Source organism: Pseudorca crassidens, chromosome 19 (genome assembly GCF_039906515.1).
Source record: "Pseudorca crassidens isolate mPseCra1 chromosome 19, mPseCra1.hap1, whole genome shotgun sequence".
In the NCBI taxonomy this organism is placed as follows: Eukaryota; Metazoa; Chordata; class Mammalia; order Artiodactyla; family Delphinidae; genus Pseudorca; species Pseudorca crassidens.
In genome coordinates, this window is record NC_090314.1 from 9,492,883 (window position 1) to 9,520,843 (window position 27,961).

Sequence of the window (27,961 nt, forward strand, 5' to 3'; positions counted from 1 at the left end):
ATGAGTGCGAGTTTGGACGCCGAGATGGCTGTTTTTGGCGAAGCTGCTCCCTACCTTCGAAAATCGGAAAAGGAGCGGATTGAAGCCCAAAACAAGCCCTTCGATGCTAAATCATCAGTCTTTGCGGTGGAGCCCAAGGAATCCTATGTGAAGAGCATCATACAAAGCAAAGAAGGAGGGAAAGTAACTGTAAAGACAGAATGTGGAGCAGTAAGTAAAAACATAAGGAGAAAATACTCCCCGCCCTATTCCTCCACCTCCTCGCTTCAAGTTGAAGCCTTCCTTGCTCAGAATCTCTAAGCCTATTGCCAATACAGACACCCTTCTGGTCCATTAACAGACATCAGATCTGGGAGGTAAAAGAAATTCTCAGCAGTAACCTCATTTCTCCCTTTCCCAACTACCCAAAGGACTTTAAAGCCACTAGGCTTGGCCTCCAGCATCTTCCTTCAATTCCTCACTTCCCAGTCTAAATCCCCAAACTTGGGAGAAATAAAAACTAGCTTCTCCTATCAAAACAATTACTATCTAATTAGATAAACAATGTATTAATATCCCCATTACTTCCCCCCAAATTGAAGTTTCTTGTAATAAATGGCCAGGAAAAGTGAAAATTTTAACCCATTTAAGTAAAATGATATAAACTGATAAATAAACCTGGGACAAGGAAATGTGGGAGGAGAAAAGTAATTTTTAAAGAGTAGTACGTATTCTAGCTCATCAGAGGAAACAGATTTTCTTACCATCAAACGCTAAGATGAATGTATTTTCATGCCTTTATTTAAAGGACACCGAATAATATAATGGAAAGTGTCCACAACTGCAGTCTTATAATTAAAGCAGATAAACATAAATCCTCCCTCCAACCATTAATAACAAACTTGTCTCTTACTTTACTTGCCAGACTCTAACTGTCAGAGAAGACCAAGTCTTCCCCATGAACCCTCCCAAATTTGACAAGATCGAGGACATGGTCATGATGACCCACCTGCACGAGCCAGCAGTGCTGTACAACCTCAAAGAGCGTTACGCAGCCTGGATGATCTATGTGAGCGCCTTTCAACATCTCTTTATTCCACCTATCTCTCCAAGTAAAAACAAATCCCACATGTTGAATATTCTGATTTTCTCAGACCTACTCGGGCCTCTTCTGCGTCACCATCAACCCCTACAAGTGGCTGCCGGTGTACAACCCTGAGGTGGTGGCTGCCTACCGAGGCAAAAAGCGCCAGGAGGCCCCGCCCCACATCTTCTCCATCTCTGACAACGCCTTTCAGTTCATGCTGACTGGTGAGTGAGTGATGCATCTATTTACAGAAATGTGGAAATAGAATCTTTAACAAACAGACTATGGGCTTTGATTACAATAATACATTGCAGCCACATGGGGCTTCACTGCTTTCAAGAAACTTTCAGAGCTGTAATATCACATATTCTTCCCTGCAGCCATTCTATAGATGAGTAAAGTGAAGCTCACTGAATTCATTGACCTACTGAAGCTAACCCAGCTGGTAACCAGAAGCCTTGTTGAAATAATTAGTAGACCTCTGTAAACATATTTGTTGTTGCTTTCTTACATTTTTTTACTTTCTGATTTGGACAGAAAAAAAGTTCAAGTAGATTTTTTTTAAATATCCACATCTACAGCAATCAAGGAAAACAGTTACCAGCCATAGTGGGAAAGCTTTGTGAATTCCTTATCTTTAAAAGACACAGCTAATATCACTAGCCTTGGGGTAGAACAGGAGTAAAGAGCGAGCCATGACTTTCCTCTCAAAGATTTTGAAGCATTTTCCTACAAGAATAGAAGAAAATAGAAATCCCTCTTTCTTTGAAAATACTTTTTTTTAAGTTTTTTTTTTTTTTGACGTGGACCATTTTTTTTTTTAAGTCTTTATTGAATTTGTCACAATATTGCTTCTGTTTTGGTTTTTGGCTGCGAGGCATATGGGATCTTAGCTCCCTGACCAGGGATCAAATCTGCAACCCCTGCGTTGGAAGGCAAAGTCTTAACTACTGGACCACCAGGGAAGTCCTGAAAATATTTTTTAAAAATTATATCAAAGTCTGTTATTCCTGTCTTATCAAAGCATAAACAAATGGCTTTGATGCAAAATGTAGGCCCAAATACAGCATGAAAACCTTTTATCGGCACACACCAAATGTACTGCCTTTGGAAATATTCTAAATTCCTGAGTTGCCTGTTCTTCCATGAGATATTAGAAACTGGAGAGGATTTTGCTCCTTTTTGTTTTTTTATTTGATTGTTTTTATGCACTGTTTTTAAATTGTCTTTTAAAGGAGAAGAGGGAAGAGAAAGTGATAAAATAGGAATCTTCCATTACAAATTGGCCAGCAGTTCTACAAGGATATCATACCAGGAACCTGTTCTTTGGTTGTCAGCAGAAGCTAGCTACCTTCCAGAAATTATCCAAATGTGGGCTCATTCCAGAGGTTTTAACACTTAGCAGTTGCATTTACACTGCTATGTACACCACCACCCCTACAGAGGTCCCCACTCCCCCAAGTTTTGGGCCTGCTCTGAATTCAAGATTACTTATCTCCAAACATGATTTTTGTAAAAAAAACACCCAAAACTGTGGCATTTGACCGGTTAGAGACTAGAACACTGTTTTCTTATCTATGCTCCCACTAGATGTGATATGATCTTTCTTGATTTTTCTTCTATTGGAAAAAGAAATCAATCTGAGTATGTTCCAAAATCTGTCTCTACTTCCCTGAATAGAGCTTTGAAGTTCTCTAAAGTCTATATCTACATCTAAATAGCACCCAAATTAGCATCTATTTCTCTGAATAGATTTTTTTAGATTTGAGAATGCTCTAAAATCTGTATCAGTATAGAATTAAAGATTTAACAAATCAGAAAATTGGTATATATCCAACGTATCAGTCATATAACTAGTGACAATTTTTGTTTTCATTACTTAGAAACGTGTATAAAATAAAAAGGAAAATAAGTAAATGAACACCAACATTTACAATTCCAGATCCCTTCCTTTTTTAGTATTACCAGCTGTCAAATTAATATGAAAAACCGGGAGGAGGCCAGGTAGCAGAAAAATATATAAGCTGGAAGTCAAATAGACCTAAACATCTTGATAAGCTATGTAACTATTAGAAAAGTCACTTATTTCTCTCTGGGTTTGTTTCTTCATCTGTTAAATGAAACTTCAAAATTGTATGATTCTTACTGAAGTAGTTACAGATGAAATTATATGATGCCTGGAATTTTCTTTAAAATAACCAAGTGAGTTTAGGATGGGAGTACAGGTTATACAAAGTTGGCCAAATAATAACTGTTGAAACTGTATGTATGATGGGTACATAGGAGCTCTTTATACGTTATTGCCTCTACCTCTGTATACGTTTGAAAGTTCCCATAAGTTTTAAAATTAATAATACTTTAAGAAGAAACACATGATTCTTTGCCTCTTATTTTCACAAATTTTACTCCAAGAGGCAAGTACTATCTGGGAGCTACACACAAAACCAAGATCACAGGCAACATCTTCAAAATGTTAAAAAGGATAAACTGATTAATCTTTACAGAGTCAATAATCTTTGTATTGAATGCGTACTAGTTTTAAAAACTGATGGTCTTGATTTCTCTTTTACAGATCGTGAGAACCAGTCCATCCTGATCACGTATGTGACTTTTTTCTTCTTCTCTGGTTTGTGGTGATTGTCTTAGATGTCGACAATGTGAGCTGTAGCTCTGATCTCTTCTCTGGTTTCTGTTTGACAGCGGAGAATCTGGGGCAGGAAAGACTGTGAACACGAAGCGTGTCATCCAGTACTTTGCAACAATTGCAGTTACTGGAGAGAAGAAGAAGGATGAAACTGGCAAAATGCAGGTGGGTCTGACAGGTGTGTCAGAATCAAGACTGGCAGGGCACACAGGAAGCCCCAGATGTGAGGACTGCTCTTGCCTTTACAGGGGACTCTGGAAGATCAAATCATCAGTGCCAACCCCCTGCTGGAGGCTTTTGGCAACGCCAAGACTGTGAGGAATGACAACTCCTCTCGCTTTGTGAGTCTCTGGGTCACAGAAGGGTTTTCTCAGGCCTTAAATGCCCCAAAAGGCATGTCTGAGTTATTAACTCAATCTCTTCTTACTCGTGTGCTAACAGTTTTGTATATAACATCATCTTTCTCACTTGCAAGGGTAAATTCATCAGGATCCACTTTGGTACCACAGGGAAACTGGCTTCTGCTGATATTGAAACATGTGAGTAACAGGACCATTGAAAATCAAACAGAGAAACAAGTGATGTCATTTGCAGGGATATTTTGCAACACTTGTTGAGCACTGAGCCTGCTGGCAGTGTTGCCCGGGAGCTAATGCCAGACTTATCCATAATCGCTGTGTGCTCTATTCACCTCAGTCTCAGACTGATGGCTCTATAACACATTCTGCAATTCCTGCCTCAGAAGCAACTATGACATTTTCTCCAGGGAAAGCAGTAGGACTATCTATGGACTCCTATGAGTTATCTATAGGCTTACAATACATTTCTGTGATTTGCTCTTGATCTGGGCTTTGGTAGGTGTTTCCAAGGTAGTCCCTCACCAAAGAATCCAAGGTGATCTGAGGAAGGAGGGGATATTAAGGATCAATTATAATACAGAGGTCATCCATGTGCAAAGTTGATTTTTACTAGAGCATGCATACTTCACTCTCTGCTCTTAGATGGCGAGAACCTTGAGTAATTGCCATACGTATTTGGAATTCTTACATGTAGTACCAACAGGATCGATCATCACGTTGAAATCTCAATGGAGCCTAACGTAATTTAGGCCCCAATTTTAGCCAAAGACACTGAAGTTCATTTAATATCTCAGCAGCATTGATATTTTTTTCTAATTCAGTGTCTATCTCCCTCTCTTTCCAGATCTTCTAGAAAAGTCTAGAGTTACTTTCCAGTTAAAGGCAGAAAGAAGCTACCATATTTTTTATCAGATCACTTCCAATAAGAAACCAGATCTGATTGGTAAGGATGAACTTAAATTCACAGACAAAAGTTAATATTTTTGTTAACAACTTCTAATGTAAACCATACACCCTGAATTCTATGCACCCAGACATGCTCCTGATCACCACCAACCCGTATGACTATGCCTTCGTCAGTCAAGGGGAGATCACAGTCCCTAGCATCGATGACCAAGAAGAGCTGATGGCCACTGATGTAAGACACACACTCACTTTTAAAAAATCCATTATGGGGCTTCCCTGGTGGCACAGGGGTTGAGAGTCCGCCTGCCGATGCAGGGGACGCGGGTTCGTGCCCCGGTCCGGGAAGATCCCACACGCTGCGGAGCGGCTGGGCCCGTGAGCCATGGCCGCTGAGCCTGTGCGTCCGGAGCCTGTGCTCCGCAACGGGAGAGGCCACAACAGTGAGAGGCCCACGTACCGGAAAAAAAAAAAAAAAAAATCCATTATGTATGGAAATGACAATAGCAACCACACCATAAGTGTGGTTACCTTAGAATATAGTGTAAATTCTCCAAAATATGTTAGTCTCTTCTGCCCTAACTTTGCCCTGTCATTTCTCCTGGCAGAGAGCCATTGACATCCTGGGCTTTACTCCCGAGGAGAAAGTGTCCATCTACAAGCTCACAGGGGCAGTAATGCATTATGGGAACATGAAATTCAAGCAAAAGCAGCGTGAGGAGCAAGCGGAGCCAGATGGCACCGAAGGTACCAAATGAACCTCCATCTGGGTTTAAATTAGAGAATACAGCAAGAAAAAAACAGGTTATTCTAAACTCACATTTCCTTTGTAGCTGGACTTCTGAGGGGCATGTACACATTTACACACACTGCATGCTTTCCTCACCCCCTTTCCCTCCTCACATCTCCATATCTCCATCTTTCTATGCAGCCCAAATGAACCCTAACAGCCACTTGTAAGGATATATCTAAAAAGCACAACCTGGGGCCAGATCATTAGAGAGGGAATGAGACAGAACCGTGAGCTTGCTTTGCCTTAGCAATGGCGAGAAGGTATATAGGATAACTTGGCATATTGGTCTATTTCAGCACCAGCTGGGCAAACCTAGTGGAGGGATACAGGGTCTTGCCCAAACACAGAGCTGGGGTTGGAGGACATCTGTGCACATGTGTGTGTGTGTTGTCTACATTTAACCCTCAGACAATCTAGGCAACAAGATAAAAAAGAAACTGAGAAAGAAAAATCATACTCTATGTATGGAAAGAACATGGAACTTACAGGATCCACCACGGAAGCTAAAGTTATCTGCTCCTTTAAGCCTTTCCTGACCACCCTGGCTCGACATCCTCTCTCCCTCATTTACATCATAGTCATTGACAAAATTTTAGAAGGGGACTCTGTAGGAATCATGCACTAAAATTTAATCCTCACGTTTTCAGATAAAGAAACTAATTCGCTGAGGTTAAATTGGGAGGAGCTAAATTGAGATAAGGTGTATTTATCTTACCTTCCACCCCCACCTACTGTGTCTTAAGAGCAGGGACTCTGGCTTTTGTGTTACATAAATTATTTCCATAAACACTGGACATATTTTTATTGTTGTTAAATTTCTCAGGAGTTGCTTGCAACAAATCACTAAAGGCCAGTGTAACTGACTGACCATTTATTAGCAAGTATATGCTCTAATATACAGAGAGCCTCACCTGATCTTCTCTAGAATTATTTAAACCTTTCTATTTAAATAATAACGAAAGTGGGTGGAGGAAATGGAAAGACTACCTTGAAGAAGTATCTGCTGTTAAACAACATTCCTTGAATTGTGTCTCTGCAGTTGCTGACAAAGCTGCCTATCTCCAGAGTCTGAACTCTGCTGATCTACTCAAAGCCCTCTGCTACCCCAGGGTCAAGGTCGGCAATGAATACGTCACCAAAGGCCAGACTGTGCAGCAGGTAAGTGCACAACCTCAATGAATCACACACATCCCAGGCCTTTCATAGTGCCAACAAACATTACTCTGTCCATGAAGGTATACAATGCAGTGGGCGCTCTGGCCAAAGCCGTCTACGAGAAGATGTTCTTGTGGATGGTCACCCGCATCAACCAGCAGCTGGACACCAAGCAGCCCAGGCAGTACTTCATCGGGGTCTTGGACATCGCTGGCTTTGAGATCTTTGATGTGAGTTTATCTTCATATTAATAAAAAGTGGGAGAAAGGCAATTTGGGTTTTGATATACTGAGTATTATTATTCATTTACACTTGTAGTGTCTACATTGCTTTCTCCAGCATGGCACCTAGGACGAAACAGCTAGGAGATAACTAGATAATAACAGAAGTAATAATAATAGCTAACATTTATCACGAAGCCTGTATTTCTGGCACTCTACTAAGCACTTCACAATGTTACCTCATTTAATCCTCACAACGACCCATGAAGGAGTAACTAATATTACTTCTAATTACATGTGGAGAAACAGATGCAAGAAAATCAAAACACTTGCTAAAGATCCTCCAGCCATATAAGGCAAAGCCACGAAAGGAACCTGGCTATGCAACGTTTGGTCCATACACAAGGCACCTCCCGTGGAGGAGAAACGGCCTAGAGGTAGAAGCGCAGTGACAGTTCATAGTCTTCCCTCTTCCAGATTCATCTGACACACACCATTTCCCCTCTGGGCCATCAGCTTTATCATCTATAAAATGAGGGTGTCAATTATTATAAAGACTCCATCATGGGGCTTTCCTGGTGGCGCAGTGGTTGAGAGTCTGCCTGCCAACGCAGGGGACACGGGTTCAACCCCTGGTTCTGGAAGATCCCACATGCCGCGAGCAGCTAGGCTCGTGCGCCGCGGCTGCTGAGCCTGTGCTCTGGAGCCCGTGAGCCACAACTGCTGAGCCCACATGCTGCAACTGCTGAAGCCCGTGCGCCTGGAGCCTGTGCTCCGCAGCAAGAGAGGCCACAGCAGTGGGAGGCCCACGCACCACAACGAAGAGTGGCCCCTGCTCTCTGCAGCTGGAGAGGGCCCGTGGGCAGCAATGAAGACCCAACACAGCCAAAAATAAATTAAATAAATAAATTTAAAAAAAAAGACTCCATCAGATCTTCAATTTCTATACCACATCAGGTCCCCCCTTTCACAGACCTGACAATGAGGATTTACCAAATGTTTGGTATGAATAGAAGAGCAATTAGCCTATTAATTTCACTCTGCACATCAACTAAAGGTCTTAAGAAAAGCTTTCCTTAATAATGTGACGCCAAAAGTGAAAATGTGACCTTTATCTTGAATTGGGGGGGGGGTGGTGGTAAAAGAAGTGAGGCTTTGCAATGAATTACTTTCACCCTTAAATCTGAACCATAACTCATAGGATCATGCTTATACTTTTAATGCACATTTTTGCCCATGCAGTCTTCAGAGGTGGAAAGAGGTAGATTCTACCAGAACTCTTGCTATGTGATTGACAGCTGTGCCTTTAAATAATGCTCAGAAATCATGAAAAGGGTTCATGTCAAAAATGATCATTTTTTTCCCTGGGATTTCTGAAGAGACAACAATCAGTTTAAACTTTATTTCATTACTGTATTCCACATATTTTCGATAAAAGATTTTTCTTCAGTAATGAATTCTACTGCTATAAGAATCCACTTAATGTTGGAAATTTGGTTTTGTGCAGTACAACAGCCTGGAGCAGCTGTGCATCAACTTCACCAACGAGAAGCTGCAGCAGTTCTTCAACCACCACATGTTCGTGCTGGAGCAGGAGGAGTACAAGAAGGAGGGCATCGAATGGGAGTTCATCGACTTCGGGATGGACCTGGCCGCCTGCATTGAGCTCATCGAGAAGGTCTGCTTGACTTCTAAAGGAAACCCGAACTGAAAGGATAACTTTCCCAAGTGCCTTAAGCAACTCCAGAATGTATTACTGTAATCTTAACTAGACTGATATTAGAACAAGTTAGAAAATTACTTTAGAAATGACTTTCTCTTTTCAACTTTTACGTAAGAAGAATCAGAAAGTGTTTACCTTCACTATGTCATAATAAGTTCTGTTCTAACACTGGCTCAGATCCAAGTTTAAAGCAGCATCTCTATTGAGATGGTCTGCTTCACTAGAAGAACTACCTCATTTGTTCTAAATCTATCTCCACTATGATCCAAGATGTCAACAATAGAAATAACTATTTTCTAAATCAAAATTAATGCACAGGTAACACAGCTAGGGCTTATATCAAAGGTAATCTGTTTGGAAGTCAAGAGTCAAATTGCTATGCTTCTTCATAATCTATCTTTAAGGGATTAAAGGCACAAAATGTCTTAAATAAGGTTTGCATTATTTATACCGTTAAGTTATTGCATATAAAGTAAACATCCTTCTAAGTCAGTAAGTCCTTTGCATAGAAAAACAAAACTCTGACAATAGATTAATTCACCAAACAGGGGAAAATGTGGTAATCATAGAACATTTTAATAAGTCGTCCCCACTTATGAAGTGCTGACATTTGGAGTTTATATCCAGCTACTCTTTTAATTGAAAATAATGCTACGGATTTAATGTGAGAAAGAATGGTGGAAAAGTCATTCTAGTGACAACAAAAAGACCTCTTTGAGCTATGACCCTGGTTTACTTTATAAATGTATTTAATTAGGAGTGCTCATAATTCAATCAAATGACAACCACTGTGTCTATATCTTTTGAGACAAGATAGGTTGACACCAATGTCTACTTTTCTGAATTCAGCCACTGGGCATCTTCTCCATCCTGGAAGAGGAGTGCATGTTCCCCAAGGCCACAGACACCTCCTTCAAGAACAAGCTGTATGACCAGCACCTGGGCAAGTCTGCCAACTTCCAGAAGCCCAAAGTGGTCAAGGGCAGGGCCGAGGCCCACTTCTCACTGATCCACTACGCGGGCACCGTGGACTACAACATTGCCGGCTGGCTGGACAAGAACAAGGACCCCCTGAACGACACTGTGGTTGGGCTGTACCAGAAGTCCGCAATGAAGACTCTGGCCAGTCTCTTTTCCACATATGCTAGTGCTGAAGCCGGTACTTTCTGAGCCCCTGATCTAAATTAACCTATCCCCACAGAATGTTCACATACCATTCCAGCCTCTGGGATTCTACTTTCATTGATGGGTTTTCTTTTTATCTTAGACAGCGGCGCAAAGAAAGGTGCTAAGAAGAAGGGCTCTTCTTTCCAGACTGTGTCAGCCCTTTTCAGGGTAAAGTACAAATTTAATTCGAAAGATCTATTCAGTTCCTATGACTTATCATAATTAGGATAAGGATAAAGGATTTAGAATAAATTAGGAGGGAGTGGAACGTTAATAGGAATGACTTCAGGTATTCCTTCTTTGTCAGGGCACAGCCAAAACAATACTCCTCCTGTAGGGCTGAATGCTTTACCTCTTACTCCTTACTATGCTCATCTAATGTATTCAGGAATTCCAAAATGCCCTTAGAAGCTTTCTCGCTATATAATAAGGCCGATTTTTAAGGAAGCACAGCTGAACTTCAAAGGTCTCCCTGTGGAAAGCCACCAATGTTGCCCTTTGAGAATGTTCCTGAGTTCCCCCCTTGAGAATTGAGCCCAAGACACCCTTTAGGACATCCTTCCACCAAATCACATCTTTGTCCTCCGAGATGGATTTAATTTTTTCTAATAGCTGAAAATTATCTAAAGCCAAACCTAGTGATTTAGATGGATGATTAAGATAGAAAAATATCTCTTAAGAATAACAGTAATAATAACATTACTGCAAATAATGTGATTCTCTTAGATGGCTTAACAGCTGGCTCTTCTACAGGGGAACATATGGAGCATCTGGTCTAATGGCTGCTTTGTCAGGATTTCTGTGGCTAAGTCTCGTTCTTTTTAAGACTAAAATGCAGATACTATGTATGACCTAAACAAGAAAACAGCCCTGTTCTTTTTTTCTCACTACCAATTTGCATTATTTCACCAAATATGCCCGTGTTTCATCAACTTATCCTTGTACATAATTGCAAGATTAGAAACTCACATTACTTATTTTGTTTATTTCCTAATAGTTAACTGAGATATGAAAAATAAAGCAACTCTGCCTTCTCAACGAATATACCTAAGAAATACTGAGAAATAGCTACTTGCTAGTCTTCTGTGGTGGAGTAAAACACCACTGTGTGTCATAGTCAGTTACTCTATTTCTGGAATAACTCCCCCCATATGCTTCAGACTGTGATCATTCTCAGGTACTCAAGATCCACTCACACAAGGTCATACAGTCTTATGATTTTAGACTCTTCAGAAAAAAAACAAAACAAAACAAAACAAAAACCAAGAGGTTACAGGTCCCAGAGAATAATACACTCAAGGAAGGAATGGCAAACATTGGGACAGTGGCTAACCTAGGTTACCACTGTAAACTACTACTGTAAAAAATATTAGCACTGAGACAGATGAAAGAGGCCTTAGAGGTAATCTCAACTATTTTCAGATGAGGCCCAGAAAGAGAAAAGGGATTTTATAGAATCAAGCAGCTCATTAGTGGCAAAGTGAGACTGTAGTCCTTTGTCTCTGATTCCCGGTCAAGAATACTTCCTGTGTGTCAAGGCTACTGAATTTGCAGTTTGTTTACAGGATAGATCCTAGGTGTCATAAATGAATACCAGGGAGAGCTGCATTTCTTCCCAGCACTTTAGCCTTTCAGTTTTTGGCAGGCTAGAACTCTTGAGACCTTTAAAACACAGAGCAACTGAAGCCTCACAGACTTTTACCTAATATAGTTAGGAAAATGCCTAGGTTCGTTCCATATAATTACCAAAAAAAGTAATCTGAAATAGAACTTTCTCATCAAGTCCCTTCTACCTGGTTTTCTAGGAAAACTTAAGTAAGCTGATGACCAACCTGAGGAGCACACACCCTCACTTCGTACGGTGCATCATTCCCAACGAAACCAAAACTCCTGGTAAGATCTAAGAGCATGAAATAATCACACAGGCACAAGTCTGAAAATTCAGTGCCCAGTAGTAAGTACTCTGATCTATTTTTAGGCGCCATGGATCATGAGCTTGTCCTGCACCAGCTGAGGTGTAACGGTGTGCTGGAGGGCATCCGCATCTGCAGGAAGGGGTTCCCAAGCAGAATCTTATATGGGGATTTTAAACAAAGGCCAGTCTCCCTCTGTCATATTTCACTGAATGCTGTGACTAATTAATCATTTTCACTGTTGCCCTCTGTTCATTGTTTTTACGTATCCTGCTTCATCAATACGATGAAATTAAGTCAAATAATATAGTCTTGTGGTGCTAGAACAGAATACAGGCTAGAGATGGTGGCATTTCTTAAAAATAGGACAGAAGCATGCATTAGCTTGTGGAAAAATCATATTGTTTTACTATCTGAACCTAAAAGGACAGTTGGATTTTCTACTTTTGCTTTTTCCCTTTTTACTGACTTTTTTTGGTGTTGTTTGGTTTTCATATATGATCACACCCTCCTAATCATTCTTTCTTTCTTCGACTGAACAGATACAAAGTTTTAAATGCAAGCGCTATTCCAGATGGACAGTTCATTGACAGCAAGAAGGCTTCTGAGAAACTTCTTGCCTCTATTGATATTGATCACACCCAGTACAAATTCGGACATACAAAGGTATGGCTGTTACTTACACCTGATCCAAGTCCTCTGCCATAGCCATATCTCCTGTAGTCTGGGGATGATTTGTAACTTTCCCTTTCTCCAGGTTTTCTTCAAAGCTGGCCTGCTGGGTCTTCTGGAAGAAATGAGAGATGAAAAGTTGGCCCAGATTATAACAAGAACTCAAGCCATCTGTAGGGGATTCCTAATGAGGGCAGAATATCAGAAGATGTTGCAAAGGAGGTAACCATGCAGAGGATAAGGACTGTAAGGTCTCTTAGGGACTTTACCTCGCTCTTCCTTATTCATTAACTCTTTCATTTTGTGGTTAATATGCACTTCTCACCCAGTTCCAAACTCACTCTTACAACACATCAGCCTCTGCTTAACCCCTCACACTGGGATTCTCTTCAAAATGTCTCTCCTCCCTCAGTTTCTCCCTTTCATTCATCTCACATACAGCAGCAGGAATCATTTGCAGTAAACACTATTTCCATCATACCGTATCTGTTTGCCGTTCCCCACGGTCTCCCACATCGAATCCAAGTTGCCTGTGTGTCTGTCAAGGCCACTCTCTATTCCCTACCTCATCTATCATCTCCCACCGCACAGCCTTTTCCAGCCAGGCTAAACAATTTGCTTATCTCCTTCTCTCCTGTTTGCACAAGCGCTCCCCTCTCAGCCTAATTTATCTCTTTACCAATTCAAGACTTCCATTTCCGCCTCCTCTAATTAACGTTATCCAACCCATCCACCCAGCACTACTGCTGTCCTTACACACACGTTTTGCATTCATTTTGCTCATCTGTACTCATTTACTTCTGTGGTGTAAGTGTTCCCAAGTCTTTTCCATGTGTCAACATTATGGTTTATGGCATGATATCTGCCTTCTCAGAGATATGGTTCTTATAAATTGGACCTATAGAAATAGAATCTCCATTTTAACAAGCCTGAAGAGGCACACACATTGTTATAAGGCAGGTAAACCTTGCCAGTCTATTGCTACAGTGTGCAGAAGGAATATCTCTTATTACTATTTTAAAATGTTATTTAAATAAAACAAATTTCGTAGCTCAATCCATGCTAAATGCTCTGCAGACATTAACAATCTAACTGAGCAGGTAAGAAGTAGGCATTTGAAAGGACTTGAGAAAAGCCAGTCTATTATGTGAAGAAACTAACAAAAGCTGTTTATGGAGTAGATAATTTGGCAGTGATTAAAATAAGAGGAGAGGTTTCAAGGAAAACAGGGTAAACCATAAGCTCAATTTAGGTGGGCAATTAGGAAAGCAAGCCATGCCCTTTCACAGGTCACATCAGGATGCCAAAGGCCAAGCAGCACAATTAACTTACACCTGCCACACCCACTCCCAAGTCACTAATATTGTGATTTCTCAAATGTTCTTAAAATGGTATGTGTTGCTCATATATACAAAGGATTCCTCCTCTAAAGTCAGCTTCTTTGCTAATGTGACAGGGACTTGAGAACACACAATAGTTCAGTATGAGCAGTGCACATTAGCAAAGTGGTCATACTGAGGACCGCTCTGAGTGTGAGGGTGTGTGTGTTTTGTGTCCTGCATATAAAATATACAGAATTTGATACATCACTTACATGTGGTGGGGGGGGTCATTAAAAGGGCAGTTTGTATGTAAAAAATTACTACTAACAATAACATTGTCTCTAATGGATCAACCTACATTGATACTTTTCGGTCATTTCAGAGAAGCCCTTTTCTGCATCCAGTATAATGTACGTGCCTTCATGAACGTCAAGCACTGGCCCTGGATGAAACTCTTCTTCAAGATCAAGCCCCTCCTCAAGAGCGCAGAAACCGAGAAGGAGATGACCACCATGAAGGAAGAGTTCCAGAAAACCAAAGATGAACTCGCCAAGTCAGAGGCCAAAAGGAAGGAACTGGAGGAAAAAATGGTGACTCTCTTGAAAGAGAAAAATGAGCTGCAGCTCCAGGTTCAATCTGTGAGTACTCTGTGTGCTGAATGCACCATGTCACGGAAGCTTTTCTGGAATTCACATACACTCTGGATTTACAAATGGCCTTTTCTTAAAAGAAAATTTCTAGTTGCTTTTTTCAGTATTTCACTTAACTTTCAATATTCCTGTGAAGAAGTAAGGCACCAACTACTTCCAAATTGCAAATGGAAAATGGGAGACTGAAGAATTTATTTAACAATACCACAAATTTAACAGGCATGAAGGAAGCAGTTGAAAGGCAAAGCCCCCAAATCTCAGTCATTTTACTCATCTGCCCTGCCTGCTTCATCCCAGTCTTAAGGGCCCTATTTCCTGAATACAAGTGTATGAGATTGTATTTACACTCATAAAAGACAGTTGTTCTTATTGCTCTCTGTATCTCTTTTCCTCAACCCCCAGGATTTAGCTCAATAAATTCATTTGCAGTTACTTGAACTGAACTACCACAGTGGAAGACAGAGCTAGTGACCTCTGTGATTCTTCCTGTGATACTGATCCTGAGTTCTCAAGGTCTCTGTTCATTGGTTAAAGAAGAAGTTGTCATCAGGGTGGGGGCAGGCTTGGTATCAGCACTGTGGCCAAATACAACCTCCCATTTCCTTGGCCCAACAAGCCCAACAATGTCATGAAGAAATCTGTAAAAAAAAAGGATAGTTTTCTTAAAACGTTTAAGCTATTTTCAACTTTTCCTTCTGGTAAGCTCACTTATATGAAGGTTACATTTTCCCAATCACAGCCTCTTCATCTTAACCTCTTTTCATAGGTATTATCATTAGTCAGTGAGTAAATATATACTGAGTGTATAACTATTAAAAATAAAAGCAAAGGAACCCTCGAAGTCCTCATTATCAAATGTTTAAGCATTTTAAAAACTTAAGATATAAACAAACACTGAGAAGTTAAAGAAATTCCCCAGCCCAGAGTAATAAGGTCGTGGCTGAACTGATTTTTATGAGTCCTTTAATCATTTATAAAAACCTCACTGAGTTATGTAGTTTCTCAAAATTACAAGTTCTTATATAGTCTAATATTCATTTTGAGACTAATAGGTAATTCTTAAAATGGAAATGGAAATGGAAGCCCTGGGCAATTATACAGCACTGTTATGGTCTATCAGGGAGGTTTTGAGTATATGAAAAATGCTTCATGGAAATGTATTTATAGGCATAACGTTACGTAGTTTTTCTTTTTAAAATTCAATGTAGCAACTAGTTGTTTGAGGCAATCTAAGTCAAAAATCTTTGAATAATATAGTTGAAGTGCTCTTAGCAATCATTTATTCCAATCCTCTTTAATTACATGAGATAACTGAGGGTAAGAGGAGTAAATCAATTTGTGCAAGGTCATACATATGGAGGCAAATTTGAGACAAGAACCCAGGCTTCCTTTGGTCCTTCCACTCTTCTACACAATACTTTTTAAAATAGTCAATTGCTTCAATCCAGTCATTTTTCAGGCTAATTTGCTTCTAAATCTATAGTGCCATATCTAATTAGCTATGTCTCTCCAGACGATGGAATGATGTTCAATTAATTTATATTCATACTGAAAAATTCATTAGCATTCAGTAAACACTACTATTTTGTGCAAAGAACAATTTCAAAATAAGTAACAAATTCTCTAACCAGCTCAGCAAATCTCTCCACAGGAAGCTGACGCCTTGGCTGATGCAGAGGAAAGGTGTGAGCAACTGATTAAAAACAAAATCCAGCTGGAGGCAAAGATCAAGGAGGTGACTGAGAGAGCTGAGGATGAGGAAGAGATCAATTCTGAGCTGACGGCCAAGAAGAGGAAACTGGAGGACGAATGTTCGGAACTGAAGAAAGACATAGATGACCTTGAGCTGACACTGGCCAAGGTTGAGAAGGAGAAACATGCCACAGAGAACAAGGTATGAAATATATTTGTATACAGCATATAGAGACTCTGCCATCTAACTAAGCTGCTTTAGAGCAGAGATAATCTCTTCCTTAACCTTTCTAGGTGAAAAACCTCACAGAAGAGATGGCAGGCCTGGACGAAGTCATAGCTAAGCTGACCAAGGAGAAGAAGGCCCTCCAGGAGGCCCACCAGCAGACCCTGGATGACCTGCAGGCAGAAGAGGACAAAGTGAACACCCTGAACAAAGCTAAAGCCAAGCTAGAACAGCAAGTGGATGATGTGTGTTTTTAATATCCATCTGAAAGGTTTTTTTTAATATACTTTAAATTTTTAACAAAGTTTATTTTCTCATTAGCTTGAAGGGTCTCTAGAACAAGAAAAGAAACTTCGAATGGATCTAGAAAGAGCCAAGAGGAAACTGGAGGGTGACCTAAAATTGGCCCAAGAATCCATAGTAGATATAGAAAATGACAAACAGCAACTTGATGAGAAATTTAAAAAGTAGGAACGCCAGAAAAAAAATTCTACGCGACATCATCTTTCAATTCTTATGGGCACTAATACACCTTGTTCTTCTGTCTAAAGGAAAGAATTTGAAATCAGCAATCTGCTAAGCAAAATTGAAGATGAGCAGGCAGTAGAAATTCAACTACAGAAGAAAATCAAAGAGCTGCAGGTGAGTCATCTCACCTCCATTTGTTTCTGCACCCAAAAACACTGAAATTGAGGTGAGTTCATGTTAATGTGCTGTGTCACTGCCAGGCCCGCATCGAGGAGCTGGAGGAGGAGATCGAGGCAGAGCGGGCCTCCCGCGCCAAAGCAGAGAAGCAGCGCTCGGACCTCTCCCGGGAGCTGGAGGAGATCAGCGAGAGGCTGGAAGAGGCCGGCGGGGCCACTTCGGCCCAGATTGAGATGAACAAGAAGCGGGAGGCCGAGTTCCAGAAAATGCGCAGGGACCTGGAGGAGGCCACCCTGCAGCACGAGGCCACGGCGGCCACGCTGAGGAAGAAGCACGCGGACAGTGTGGCCGAGCTGGGGGAGCAGATTGACAACCTGCAGAGGGTCAAGCAGAAGCTGGAGAAGGAGAAGAGTGAGCTGAAGATGGAGATCGACGACCTTAGCAGTAATGCAGAGACCATTTCCAAAGCCAAGGTACCCAATACTGTCTTCAAATGAGCAGAGTTAATAACCTGTAAGAACCCTCATTGCTCTCTGGCGTTAAACATTGTTTGTAGGCAGTTTATAGCACTGATCTAAAATTTTGTATTCTAATATATTCCATTTTATTTCATTTTTTTTAAATGCTGGATATAATCTGTTAAGATTATTTCAAAATCTACTTTGTCAGTGTCAAGTATCATTGGGATAAATGAATGAGTTCCAACAATGAGCACTTTGGGGAGATTATGCACCCGTCATAGCTGAATCCTAGCATGCTCCACAGAGTTGGCGCCATCAGTTGCTACTCACACTTGACGTAAATTTATTCACTCTAAAAATACTTTAAGAATCCAGTGGTAACTTTTTTTTTTTTTTTTTTTTTACTGTATTCAATGTCTCATCTTTCATGGGTACCTGTGCCGCAGGGAAACCTTGAAAAGATGTGCCGCGCTCTAGAAGACCAAGTGAGTGAACTCAAGACAAAGGAGGAAGAGCAGCAGCGGCTGCTCAGTGACCTGACGGCTCAGAGAGCACGCCTGCAGACGGAAGCGGGTAGAGATCTCCCTCAGGCCCGCGATTATGGCCTAGACAAAAGCAATTCCGGGGGTTCTGAATTTATAGCAATACTCCCATATTAGAGGGGAGTAATCAACTATAGGAATTTACTGAGCGGGTTAGAAAAAAATTTTAAAAAGCAAGAAAGAATCAGTAGACTAGTTTATTTGTTACACTACAATAGCAATACTGCTTTTTAATCTAGCCAGTTCTGTAACAATATTTATAATTAGATAAAGTATATATTTGTCATGTACATATAATTATATATACAAACTTTAGGCTTGTTTGTTTATGCCATAAACAAATTCCTTTACTTCGGTAATTCTTAGGTGAATATTCCCGACAATTGGATGAGAAAGATGCTTTGGTCTCTCAGCTTTCAAGGACCAAACAAGCATCTACGCAGCAGATTGAGGAGCTGAAATGTCAGCTAGAGGAAGAAACTAAAGTAAGTTTTACCAAAAGTATTCTTGACTGATCAAATCTAAACATATTCAGTTAGGTTCTCCTTTAAGTGTGTAAGTTAAATATCACTGAAGAAATGACTTAAGTCACTGAACTCATACCTCCACAGGCCAAGAGCGCCCTGGCCCACGCCCTGCAGTCCTCCCGCCACGACTGTGACCTGCTGCGGGAACAGTATGAGGAGGAACAGGAAGCCAAGGCTGAGATGCAGAGGGCGCTGTCCAAGGCCAACAGCGAGGTGGCCCAGTGGAGGACCAAATACGAGACGGACGCCATCCAGCGCACGGAGGAGCTGGAGGAGGCCAAGTGTGTGCTGTGAACTCTAGAGGAGGGACATGACATGGTTTCCTAGCTGCCCAGCTCAGCAACTCCCAGAAAACAGCTGTGATGATGATAACAAAAGCAGAAGCTACCCTAAGTGCATGCTGTGTGTCAAATACTATCGTATATTAACTCATTTAGTTTTCTTAGCAACATTATATTGCATTATTATTCATATCCCTGTTTTACAGATGAGGAAATTGAGACTGTGAGAGGTTAACCAACTAACACAAGAGCATATGATTAATAAATAGTACAGCTGGGATTAGAACAAGACATTCTGATTCCAGAGACCACCTTCTTAAGTATTGTAGTACAAAGACAGATCTCTTAAAACTCATGCTGGAGGCCATCCGAACTGTGCATAATGTTCAGAGTTAGTCTGAATAAAGCAAAGCCTTAGTCTGGGTACAGACCAAAGGAGACCTTCAGGTAGATCTTCTAGAGCATCAGGGCTAAAGGTTTTTGTGTACATTAGGCATGTATAGTTGGCACACAATTGGGAGTAAAGCAAGAACGTAGACAATTCAGAAGGAATAAAAAGAAAAACCCTGCCTTTGCTTAGACTACATGAATTATCCTGATTTATTTATCCATTCCTCTCAGGTGAGACTGACCAAATATATATTATTAGAAGAAACTGACTATTTTTCTCTAGGAAGAAAAGTATATAAAATAAAATGGAAAGTCTGACAAAGCAAAAGAATATGCCCAGTATATCTGTGACCAATAAAATATCTAGTTAGTCTCAAATCCTTTTTGGAATGAGATGAGATCTAAATCAATCAATAGAATTGCCCTGGCTAATCATTCTCCATACCGTACTCAATCAGAAGCCCTGAAAATCCTGAAATCATATGCTGTAAGATACATACACACAATGTCTGTAAGATACATACACACAGTGTCAGCTCCAACAATGGCCTCTAACAATTCAACAACTAAAAGGACTTGAGTCCAGCTGTTCACCGCTTTGGACCTTTTCACAGTTTAATCCATCTAGAAAGCAGTTCTGGCTACCACAGTTTTGAAAACCATGCTACTTGACATTGTAGAAAAAAGGACTATGAAAGGGGGCTGAGGAGTTTAGCACTTGCCCCTGTTCCTGACCTCTCTCCTTAACTGCCTGGCTAACTTTTTAGGAAGAAGCTGGCCCAGCGTCTGCAGGAAGCTGAGGAACATGTAGAAGCCGTGAACGCCAAATGCGCTTCCCTTGAGAAGACCAAGCAGCGGCTCCAGAATGAAGTGGAGGACCTCATGCTTGACATGGGGAGGTCTAATGCTGCCTGCGCAGCTCTCGATAAGAAGCAAAGGAACTTTGACAAGGTGGCCCAGCCTGCTCAAACTCCATCGATGTTTTACTTAGTCTCTCTTTCTCCTTCCATTAGCTGACAATTTACTGCTTTTCAGGTCCTATCAGAATGGAAACAGAAGTATGAGGAAACCCAGGCTGAACTTGAGGGCTCCCAGAAGGAGTCCCGTTCTCTCAGTACGGAGCTGTTCAAGGTCAAGAATGCCTACGAGGAATCCCTGGAACACCTTGAAATGCTAAAGAGAGAAAATAAGAACTTGCAGCGTGAGTGCTCTTGAACTTCCCTACCCTATATGGCCCTGGAAAGACCTTTCCATGTTATATCAGTCTGACCACTTCTCTCTTCTGTTCACCCACAGAGGAGATTTCTGACCTCACTGAGCAGATTGCTGAGGGAGGGAAGCAAATCCATGAACTGGAGAAAATAAAGAAGCAAGTGGAACAAGAGAAATGTGAAATTCAGGCTGCCTTAGAGGAAGCAGAGGTATGTATATTGATGTTGTGGGGGGAAAATCAAAGATAAACATTGGTGGAAACACCACTGTTTTCATTGGGCAATGGTACTATGAGATGGATCCATTATTACAGAGCAGGTGAGAATCTGAACTCATATAACCTTTATGAAGGGCAATTTGGCAATAGTTATCAAAAGTCTTAAAAATGTAATAATATGACCTATCAGTTCTATTTCTAAGAATCTATCCCAAGAAAATTATCCTAAATGGAGGCAAAGTTTAAACACAAGATGTCCAATCCAAAAACAAGGTAAAGCAAACTATAGAACATCCATATGATGCAATTTTCTACAGCCATTAAATGTAGTTAATATGGGGAAATATTTATGGTAGAGGATAATTTTTAAAGCAAGACACACATTTGCATATACAATATAACTTTATCATGTATAAATATATATAAATAGGAAAAAAACTAGAAAAAAATGTACCACATTAAAATTGTGCCTCTAAGTGGAGGAAAAATAGGAAAGTTTTGTTTTTATAAATTACCCCACATTCTACAATGGACACATATTTTGTAATCAAAATTATATATATGTTTTAAAACTGAGAATTTCTACAACAGGAATTAGTAATATCACGTGAACATTTTAATTTATAGAACGGGAGAGAATTCCTGTTTACTACACATAAGTTTAATCATATAATTTTCGTTACTACTCATATGAATAATATTTGTATAGCCCTTTATACTTTACAAAGCACCCTTATTAAAGAGTTGCCCAATAAAGTCTATGACTGAATAAATTAAAGGATGATTTACCTAGTAGGGTCCTAGAGCTCTTTTATTGTACTTTGTAATATTAGACAAACTGATATTAGTAAGAGTTTGGCTCACAAGGGAATACCCTCCAAATATTCATTTCCCATTATTAATTGATTATTAATTAATTGATCACTGTTTTGTTAAGGCATCTCTTGAACATGAAGAGGGAAAGATCCTGCGTATCCAGCTGGAGTTGAACCAAGTCAAGTCTGAAGTTGATAAGAAAATCGCTGAAAAAGATGAGGAAATTGACCAGCTGAAGAGGAACCACATTAGAGTCGTGGAGACCATGCAGAGCACGCTGGATGCTGAGATCCGGAGCAGGAATGATGCCCTGAGAGTCAAGAAGAAGATGGAAGGAGATCTGAATGAAATGGAAATCCAGCTGAACCACGCCAACCGCTTGGCAGCAGAGAGCTTGAGGAACTACAGAAACACCCAAGGGATCCTGAAGGTAGATGGGTCCACATTAACAGCCCAGACAAGTCAGGGAAGTGACCCATCCATCTCCCATTCATCACAACACCTTCTTGTTACACCATCTTTTTTTTTCCTTTTAACAAATTATACAGTTCATAGTATGGAGGTAGCTAAAAATAAATACACATAGAATATATATTTATTTTTGGCTGCTGCAGGCGGGCTTTCTCTAGTTGCGTCGAGCAGGGTCTACTCTTCGTTGCGGTGCGCAGGCTTCTCATTGCGGTGGCTTCTGTTGTCGCGGAGCACGGGCTCTAGAGCTCAGGCTCAGTAGTTCTGGCACACAGGCTTAGTTGCTCAGTGGCATGTGGGATCTTCCCGGACCAGGGCTCGAACCCATGTGCCCTGCATTAGTAGGCAGATTCTTAACCACTGTGCCACCAGGGAAGTCCGAATATATATATATATATATATATATATATATATATTTTTTTTTTTTTTTTTTTTTGTGGAACATGGGCCTCTCACTGCTGTGGCCTCTCCTGTTGCGGAGCACATGCTCCGGACGCGCAGGCTCAGCAGCCACGGCTCACGGGCCCAGCTGCTCCGCGGCACGTGGGATCTTCCCGGACTGGGGCACGAACCCATGCCCCCTGCATCGATAGGCGGACTCTCAACCACTGCGCCACCAGGGAAGCCCCGAATATATTACTTTTAAAGAAACGTTATATAAAAGAACAAACAGAAGCCCAGAGATAAGCTATGATACGAGTGAAATGAAAAGACTTTGGCACCAATAGGCCTGAGGTTGAGTCTTAGTTTTGTCACTTACTAGCTGCCTGATTTTAGGCAAGTTATTATAACCTCTCAGAACCTCTGTTTCTTCTACAAATTAAGAATGAAACTACCCACCTCATAGGGTTACTTGTGAGGATGAAGTGAGAAGACAGATGTCAAGTGCTGGGTATAGCATATGGAAAATGCTCCATAAATTATAGATACTGGTGACTCGCACATGAAAAATAACCAGCTGATGGCATAAAACACAACAAGAATCAGTCTCCTGATAATCCTCTCTCACCTAAGCAGGTGACATCCCCATTTTCATGCTCATTCAAATGACAGGCCTGTCATTTCCCGCTCCTGGCACCAACCCATTCTTCCAGTTCATCTCCTGGGATGTGCACATCCTCTTCAGGGTGTCTCAGTCTTTTATTAACTTAACAGGATACCCAGCTCCACCTGGATGATGCCCTCCGGGGCCAGGAGGACCTGAAGGAGCAGCTGGCGATCGTGGAGCGCAGAGCCAACCTGCTGCAGGCTGAGATCGAGGAGCTGCGGGCCACCCTGGAGCAGACGGAGAGGAGCAGGAAGACGGCAGAGCAGGAGCTCCTGGACGCCAGCGAGCGCGTCCAGCTCCTGCACACCCAGGTGAGACCCTCACATCAAACAAACGCTGGTGTACCGTAAAGTGACGACTCAATTATAATATGGAAGTACTCTATTTTTATAAATATGTGTATATTTAAAAGGATCGGGGAGATGCTTTAAAATATTAATTGCAATTACCCTGAAGTGATGCGATTATAGATGATTTTTTGCTGTGTGTTCTTTTTAAGATTTTCTACCAAAACGGGGCAGGGGTATTACTTTTTTTATTTAAAAATAAGATTTGACTCTAGATTATTTTGAAAACCATAGTGTGGAATAAACTTGAATAAAGATATCTGTTGACTCCAAAATCTGAAAATGTTCCACGTAGTGTTTCTCATCAGGAGCACTTCAGCGTTCACCATTGCTATGTCTACAGTCCCTGTGCCTTGCAGGACATTTAGCGTCACTGACCAGCCTGGGCATTAAATGCAGCAGCACGCCCTAGTTATTCTGACAACCAAAAATATCCACCCCCATACATTTCCAAATACCCACTGAGGTGATATTGCTTCCCTTAGAGAACCACTGGGTTGAAATTTTAAGGAAGTGTTTTCGTAAGAGTAATTCAGTATTCCCCAAGGGAGCAAACCGTTCAAGTTAACAGAGAATAGATTCCTTCTAACTGAGAAACTCTCAGTACCAGGCTCTCACAAAAAGAATCTACTCTATTCTAATATTTCCAACCTTTTAAGGACAGAACACTAGCAATGTCTGGTTGACATATAATTGAAAGAGCAATTAACTAATATAGACATTCTTGAACCTCCACGTCCTTATGCATAAATCAGATGGACATTGGGGCAGTGGCGGGGCGGGGGGAACCAACCGTGCAAATGATTAACATTTTGCACTGAACAAATATTTAAAGTTCAGTGAAATGTTGCCATTAGGTCCCCTGCATAAGCCAACGAGTAATACATTTGTAAAACCCCAAGTGTGCAAACTGCAGGTCTTGTAAATTTCCACTACTTTTAACAGAACACCAGCCTGATCAACACCAAGAAAAAATTGGAAAATGATGTTTCACAACTCCAGAGTGAAGTGGAAGAAGTAATTCAAGAATCGCGCAATGCAGAAGAGAAGGCCAAGAAGGCCATCACTGATGTGAGCAAATGAGCATTTGTTTCATGAAACTGTGTGTTACCTGCCATTACCAGGTTTATTATACTGGTTTATTTACTAATTAGGCGGCCATGATGGCCGAGGAGCTGAAGAAGGAGCAGGACACCAGCGCCCACCTGGAGCGGATGAAGAAGAACCTGGAGCAGACGGTGAAGGACCTGCAGCACCGCCTGGACGAGGCTGAGCAGCTGGCCCTGAAGGGCGGGAAGAAGCAGATCCAGAAGCTGGAGGCCAGGGTGCGTCTCTCAATCTCTCTGAATCCGGGAAGTGAAAACGGCACTCCCCCATCCTTCTCTCTTCTTGTATATTGGCTCCCATCCTTATCCTATGGCTGGGGACAGCCACCCAGTATCTTCAGTAGGTCCTGAGTTAATTAACATCCCCCAAGACTGACTATATAAATATCTTTCTTGATTGTAGGTACGTGAGCTTGAAGGAGAGGTTGAAAGTGAGCAGAAACGTAATGCTGAGGCTGTTAAAGGTTTGCGGAAACACGAGAGAAGAGTAAAGGAACTCACCTACCAGGTAAGGGGAAGAGCTTTCTAGAATATCCAGACTTCCTGCACAAAGGGAAACTGAAAACCTGGTGACTATGTGGTACTCACAAATAGCTACATATTAACTTGATATATATGTAAGGGGCAAATGGCACAATCACCTGTCACAGACCCTTTCCTAAGCTAGGAAAATCAGGAAGGCCTTTAGAAAACAGTGTGAGGAAAGAATATAGGTTTCAAAGACAGATGAACTGGTATTAGTCCTGGTTTGGCCTCTCTTACTTTTATAAACTTGGATAGGTTACGTAACACTCTAAACCTTAATTCATCACCTGTAAAACAGAATAAAAACATCTACTCACCAGAGTAGGGAGGTAAGGATTAGAGACGTGTATAACTCTCCAATATAGTGCCTGCACACAGTGGACATTTAACAAGAGTGGCTACTGTTAATACTACGAAGGAAGCCTCAGAGTTGACCACATTTACCCCAGGCCCACCTGCCATCATATCAAAGTGATTTACTTCACCACCTGTAGTGGGTTTATTTCGCTGGATTCAATGCAGACCATTTTTTTCAAACTTCCAGACTGAGGAAGACCGCAAGAATGTTCTCAGGCTGCAAGACCTGGTAGATAAATTACAGGCAAAGGTGAAATCGTACAAGAGACAAGCTGAGGAGGCTGTAAGTATCTTTAAGCCCTTGAGGGAAGAAGAAAACTTCTTTGAGGGTAGAAAGTGTATTAAGAGAATGTGTTAATGAGAAAGAAAGAGACCAAGTAAGAATACGTCATTCTTATTTTAAAAGAGATGATATAAATATGAATTTCCCCCCAAATCCTAATTATAGAATAAGACTTCAAGACATTTTTATTATTAAGCAATTTGTAGGGGTCGGGGGAAAAAAAGAAAATTCCAAATAACCCACCTTACTTGATAGCTGCAAAGAACATCCAGCAGAAAATCTACCACCATGATAAATATTCCTCTCCCTCTAGAAATGCACAAAATCAACTGTTTCCAAAAGCCAAACAGAAATCTTTCACCCCAGCTGACTCCTTCCCTCACTACCAGTGTCATCAGCAGGGACTTATCCCTGCACATTCGCTGTAGCAAATTAGGATGCGCTGGAAGATTCTCCAGCTTCACTTTTCCTGGTTGTTCCCCACTCTCCCAGACACAATGTAGTGGGTAAGAGGTAAGAAAAGGGAACACGAAAGGGAGAGGCACGAACGGTAGTAAGTCCAACCAACAGAGGGCATACTTTCTTCCTATCCCCATCCCCCCACCCACAGCATCTCTGTATACCAGAATCAAAATATATGGCAAAAACATTTCAACTGGCATTTTCCCAAAGTTAGACTTTGACTTTACATTTACTTTCTAACCCCTGTGACCAAGCGTACGTGGGTCTCTTCCTCCTTTCCACCCAGTCCATACATCATAAATAGATTTCACGTATACATGGATTTGACATAATGAGCTTGTCTCTTCCATTTCAAAACTGTTTCTTCTTTCATTCTTTAGAGTGAAAAATGTAATTGAAGTTACAAGTTCTGTCTGGATTTTTTTTTTTTTTTTTTTTTTTTTTTTTTGCGGTACGCAGGCCTCTCACTGTTGTGGCCTCTCCTGTTGCCAAGCACAGGCTCCGGCCGCGCAGGCTCAGCGGCCATGGCTCACAGGCCCAGCCGCTCCGCGGCATGTGGGATCTTCCCGGACCGGGGCACGAACCTGTGTCCCCTGCATCGACAGGCGGACTCTCAACCACTGCGCCACCAGGGAAGCCCTCTGTCTGGATTTGAAATCAGATATGACAAACAAACCATAAGAAGGAAATATCTGAGTTGAGGAAATAATCCTGTTTGTGACAAGTGCAATGAGAACCACAAAGTCTAACTCTCACAACTTTTTTCTTAGGAGGAACAATCCAACGCTAACCTTGCCAAATTCCGCAAGCTCCAGCACGAGCTGGAGGAGGCCGAGGAACGGGCTGACATTGCCGAGTCCCAGGTCAACAAGCTGCGGGTGAAGAGCCGGGAGGTTCACACAAAAGTCAGTCCAGAGTGAACACATCTGCATGATGCTGCCAAGGGGCTGAAGAAATGCACAAAATGTGCTATTTTGGGTCACTTGCTTTGTGATGTTTTTCTCTTAATGCTGAATAAATAAAAACTACAGTGAACTGATAAACTGAACCAGACTCAGTTATTTCCAAAATTATTTATTCTCAAACACAGTTCTCACCTAGCTATTATTTTTTTAACATTATATATGGCTTTGTGGAACATTCAATATTTGTACCTCTCTCACCACCCAGCATCCCTTTCCCAATCTCCAGCTCCACCACACACACACACAATTATCTTTCACTGGACTTAATTTTATTAAATCTCTCTAGATTGATACCAATTACTAAGGAAAACACTCACTGAGGTTACCCCTTCAGACAGGGCACACTCATGCACCCACTCCACAGGTGGTTGCTGAGCAGCTACTATGCGCCGGGCACTGCTCTCAGTACTATGGGAATAGCAGTGAACAAAGCATAGTTCCCTCCCTCTGGGAACTTATATTCTGCAAGGAAAGCAAGGCAGTCAACAAATAAGAAGCTGTGTCTACTATATTTAAAATAGATAATCAACAAGAACCTACTGTATAGCACAGGGAACTCGGCTCAGTATTCTGTAATAACCTAAATGGGAAAAGAATTTGAACAAGAATGGATACTTGTATGGGTATAAATGAATCACTTTGCTGTACACCTGAAACTAACACATCACTGTTAATCAACTATACTCCAATATAAAATAAATTTTTTAAAAGATCTACAAAAAAAATAAGAAGCTGTGTAATGTGTCAGATAAGTGCTCATGAGAAATAAAACAAGTAAGAGGGAGGCAGTTAGTACTCTGTAG

General features: G+C 41.2%; 1 protein-coding gene and 1 long non-coding RNA gene across 2 annotated transcripts in view; one reads left to right on the plus strand and one right to left on the minus strand.

Moving 5' to 3' along the window:
- Positions 1-27,228, plus strand: MYH8 (myosin heavy chain 8). The gene is made up of 38 exons (XM_067715540.1): positions 1-210; positions 905-1,048; positions 1,134-1,290; positions 3,639-3,666; positions 3,767-3,875; positions 3,959-4,051; positions 4,186-4,249; positions 4,914-5,012; positions 5,104-5,207; positions 5,581-5,719; positions 6,805-6,923; positions 7,001-7,150; positions 8,649-8,819; positions 9,714-10,023; positions 10,132-10,199; positions 11,837-11,924; positions 12,010-12,127; positions 12,487-12,610; positions 12,702-12,838; positions 14,321-14,576; positions 16,240-16,482; positions 16,575-16,751; positions 16,828-16,973; positions 17,058-17,148; positions 17,235-17,624; positions 18,059-18,185; positions 18,521-18,639; positions 18,766-18,962; positions 20,120-20,303; positions 20,388-20,553; positions 20,649-20,773; positions 21,719-22,027; positions 23,221-23,424; positions 24,406-24,531; positions 24,615-24,785; positions 24,970-25,074; positions 25,636-25,731; positions 26,964-27,228. Exons 1-38 carry the CDS (start codon positions 1-3, stop codon positions 27,111-27,113), a joined length of 5,814 nt encoding a protein of 1,937 aa, XP_067571641.1. The 3' UTR covers positions 27,114-27,228.
- The window catches only part of LOC137212305 (uncharacterized), a 181,940-nt gene that overhangs the window by 147,673 nt on the left and 6,306 nt on the right, over positions 1-27,961 (minus strand). The window contains exon 2 of the long non-coding RNA XR_010937440.1: positions 12,628-12,731. This is a non-coding gene — a long non-coding RNA (uncharacterized lncRNA). The remainder of the gene's footprint in view (positions 1-12,627; positions 12,732-27,961) is intronic.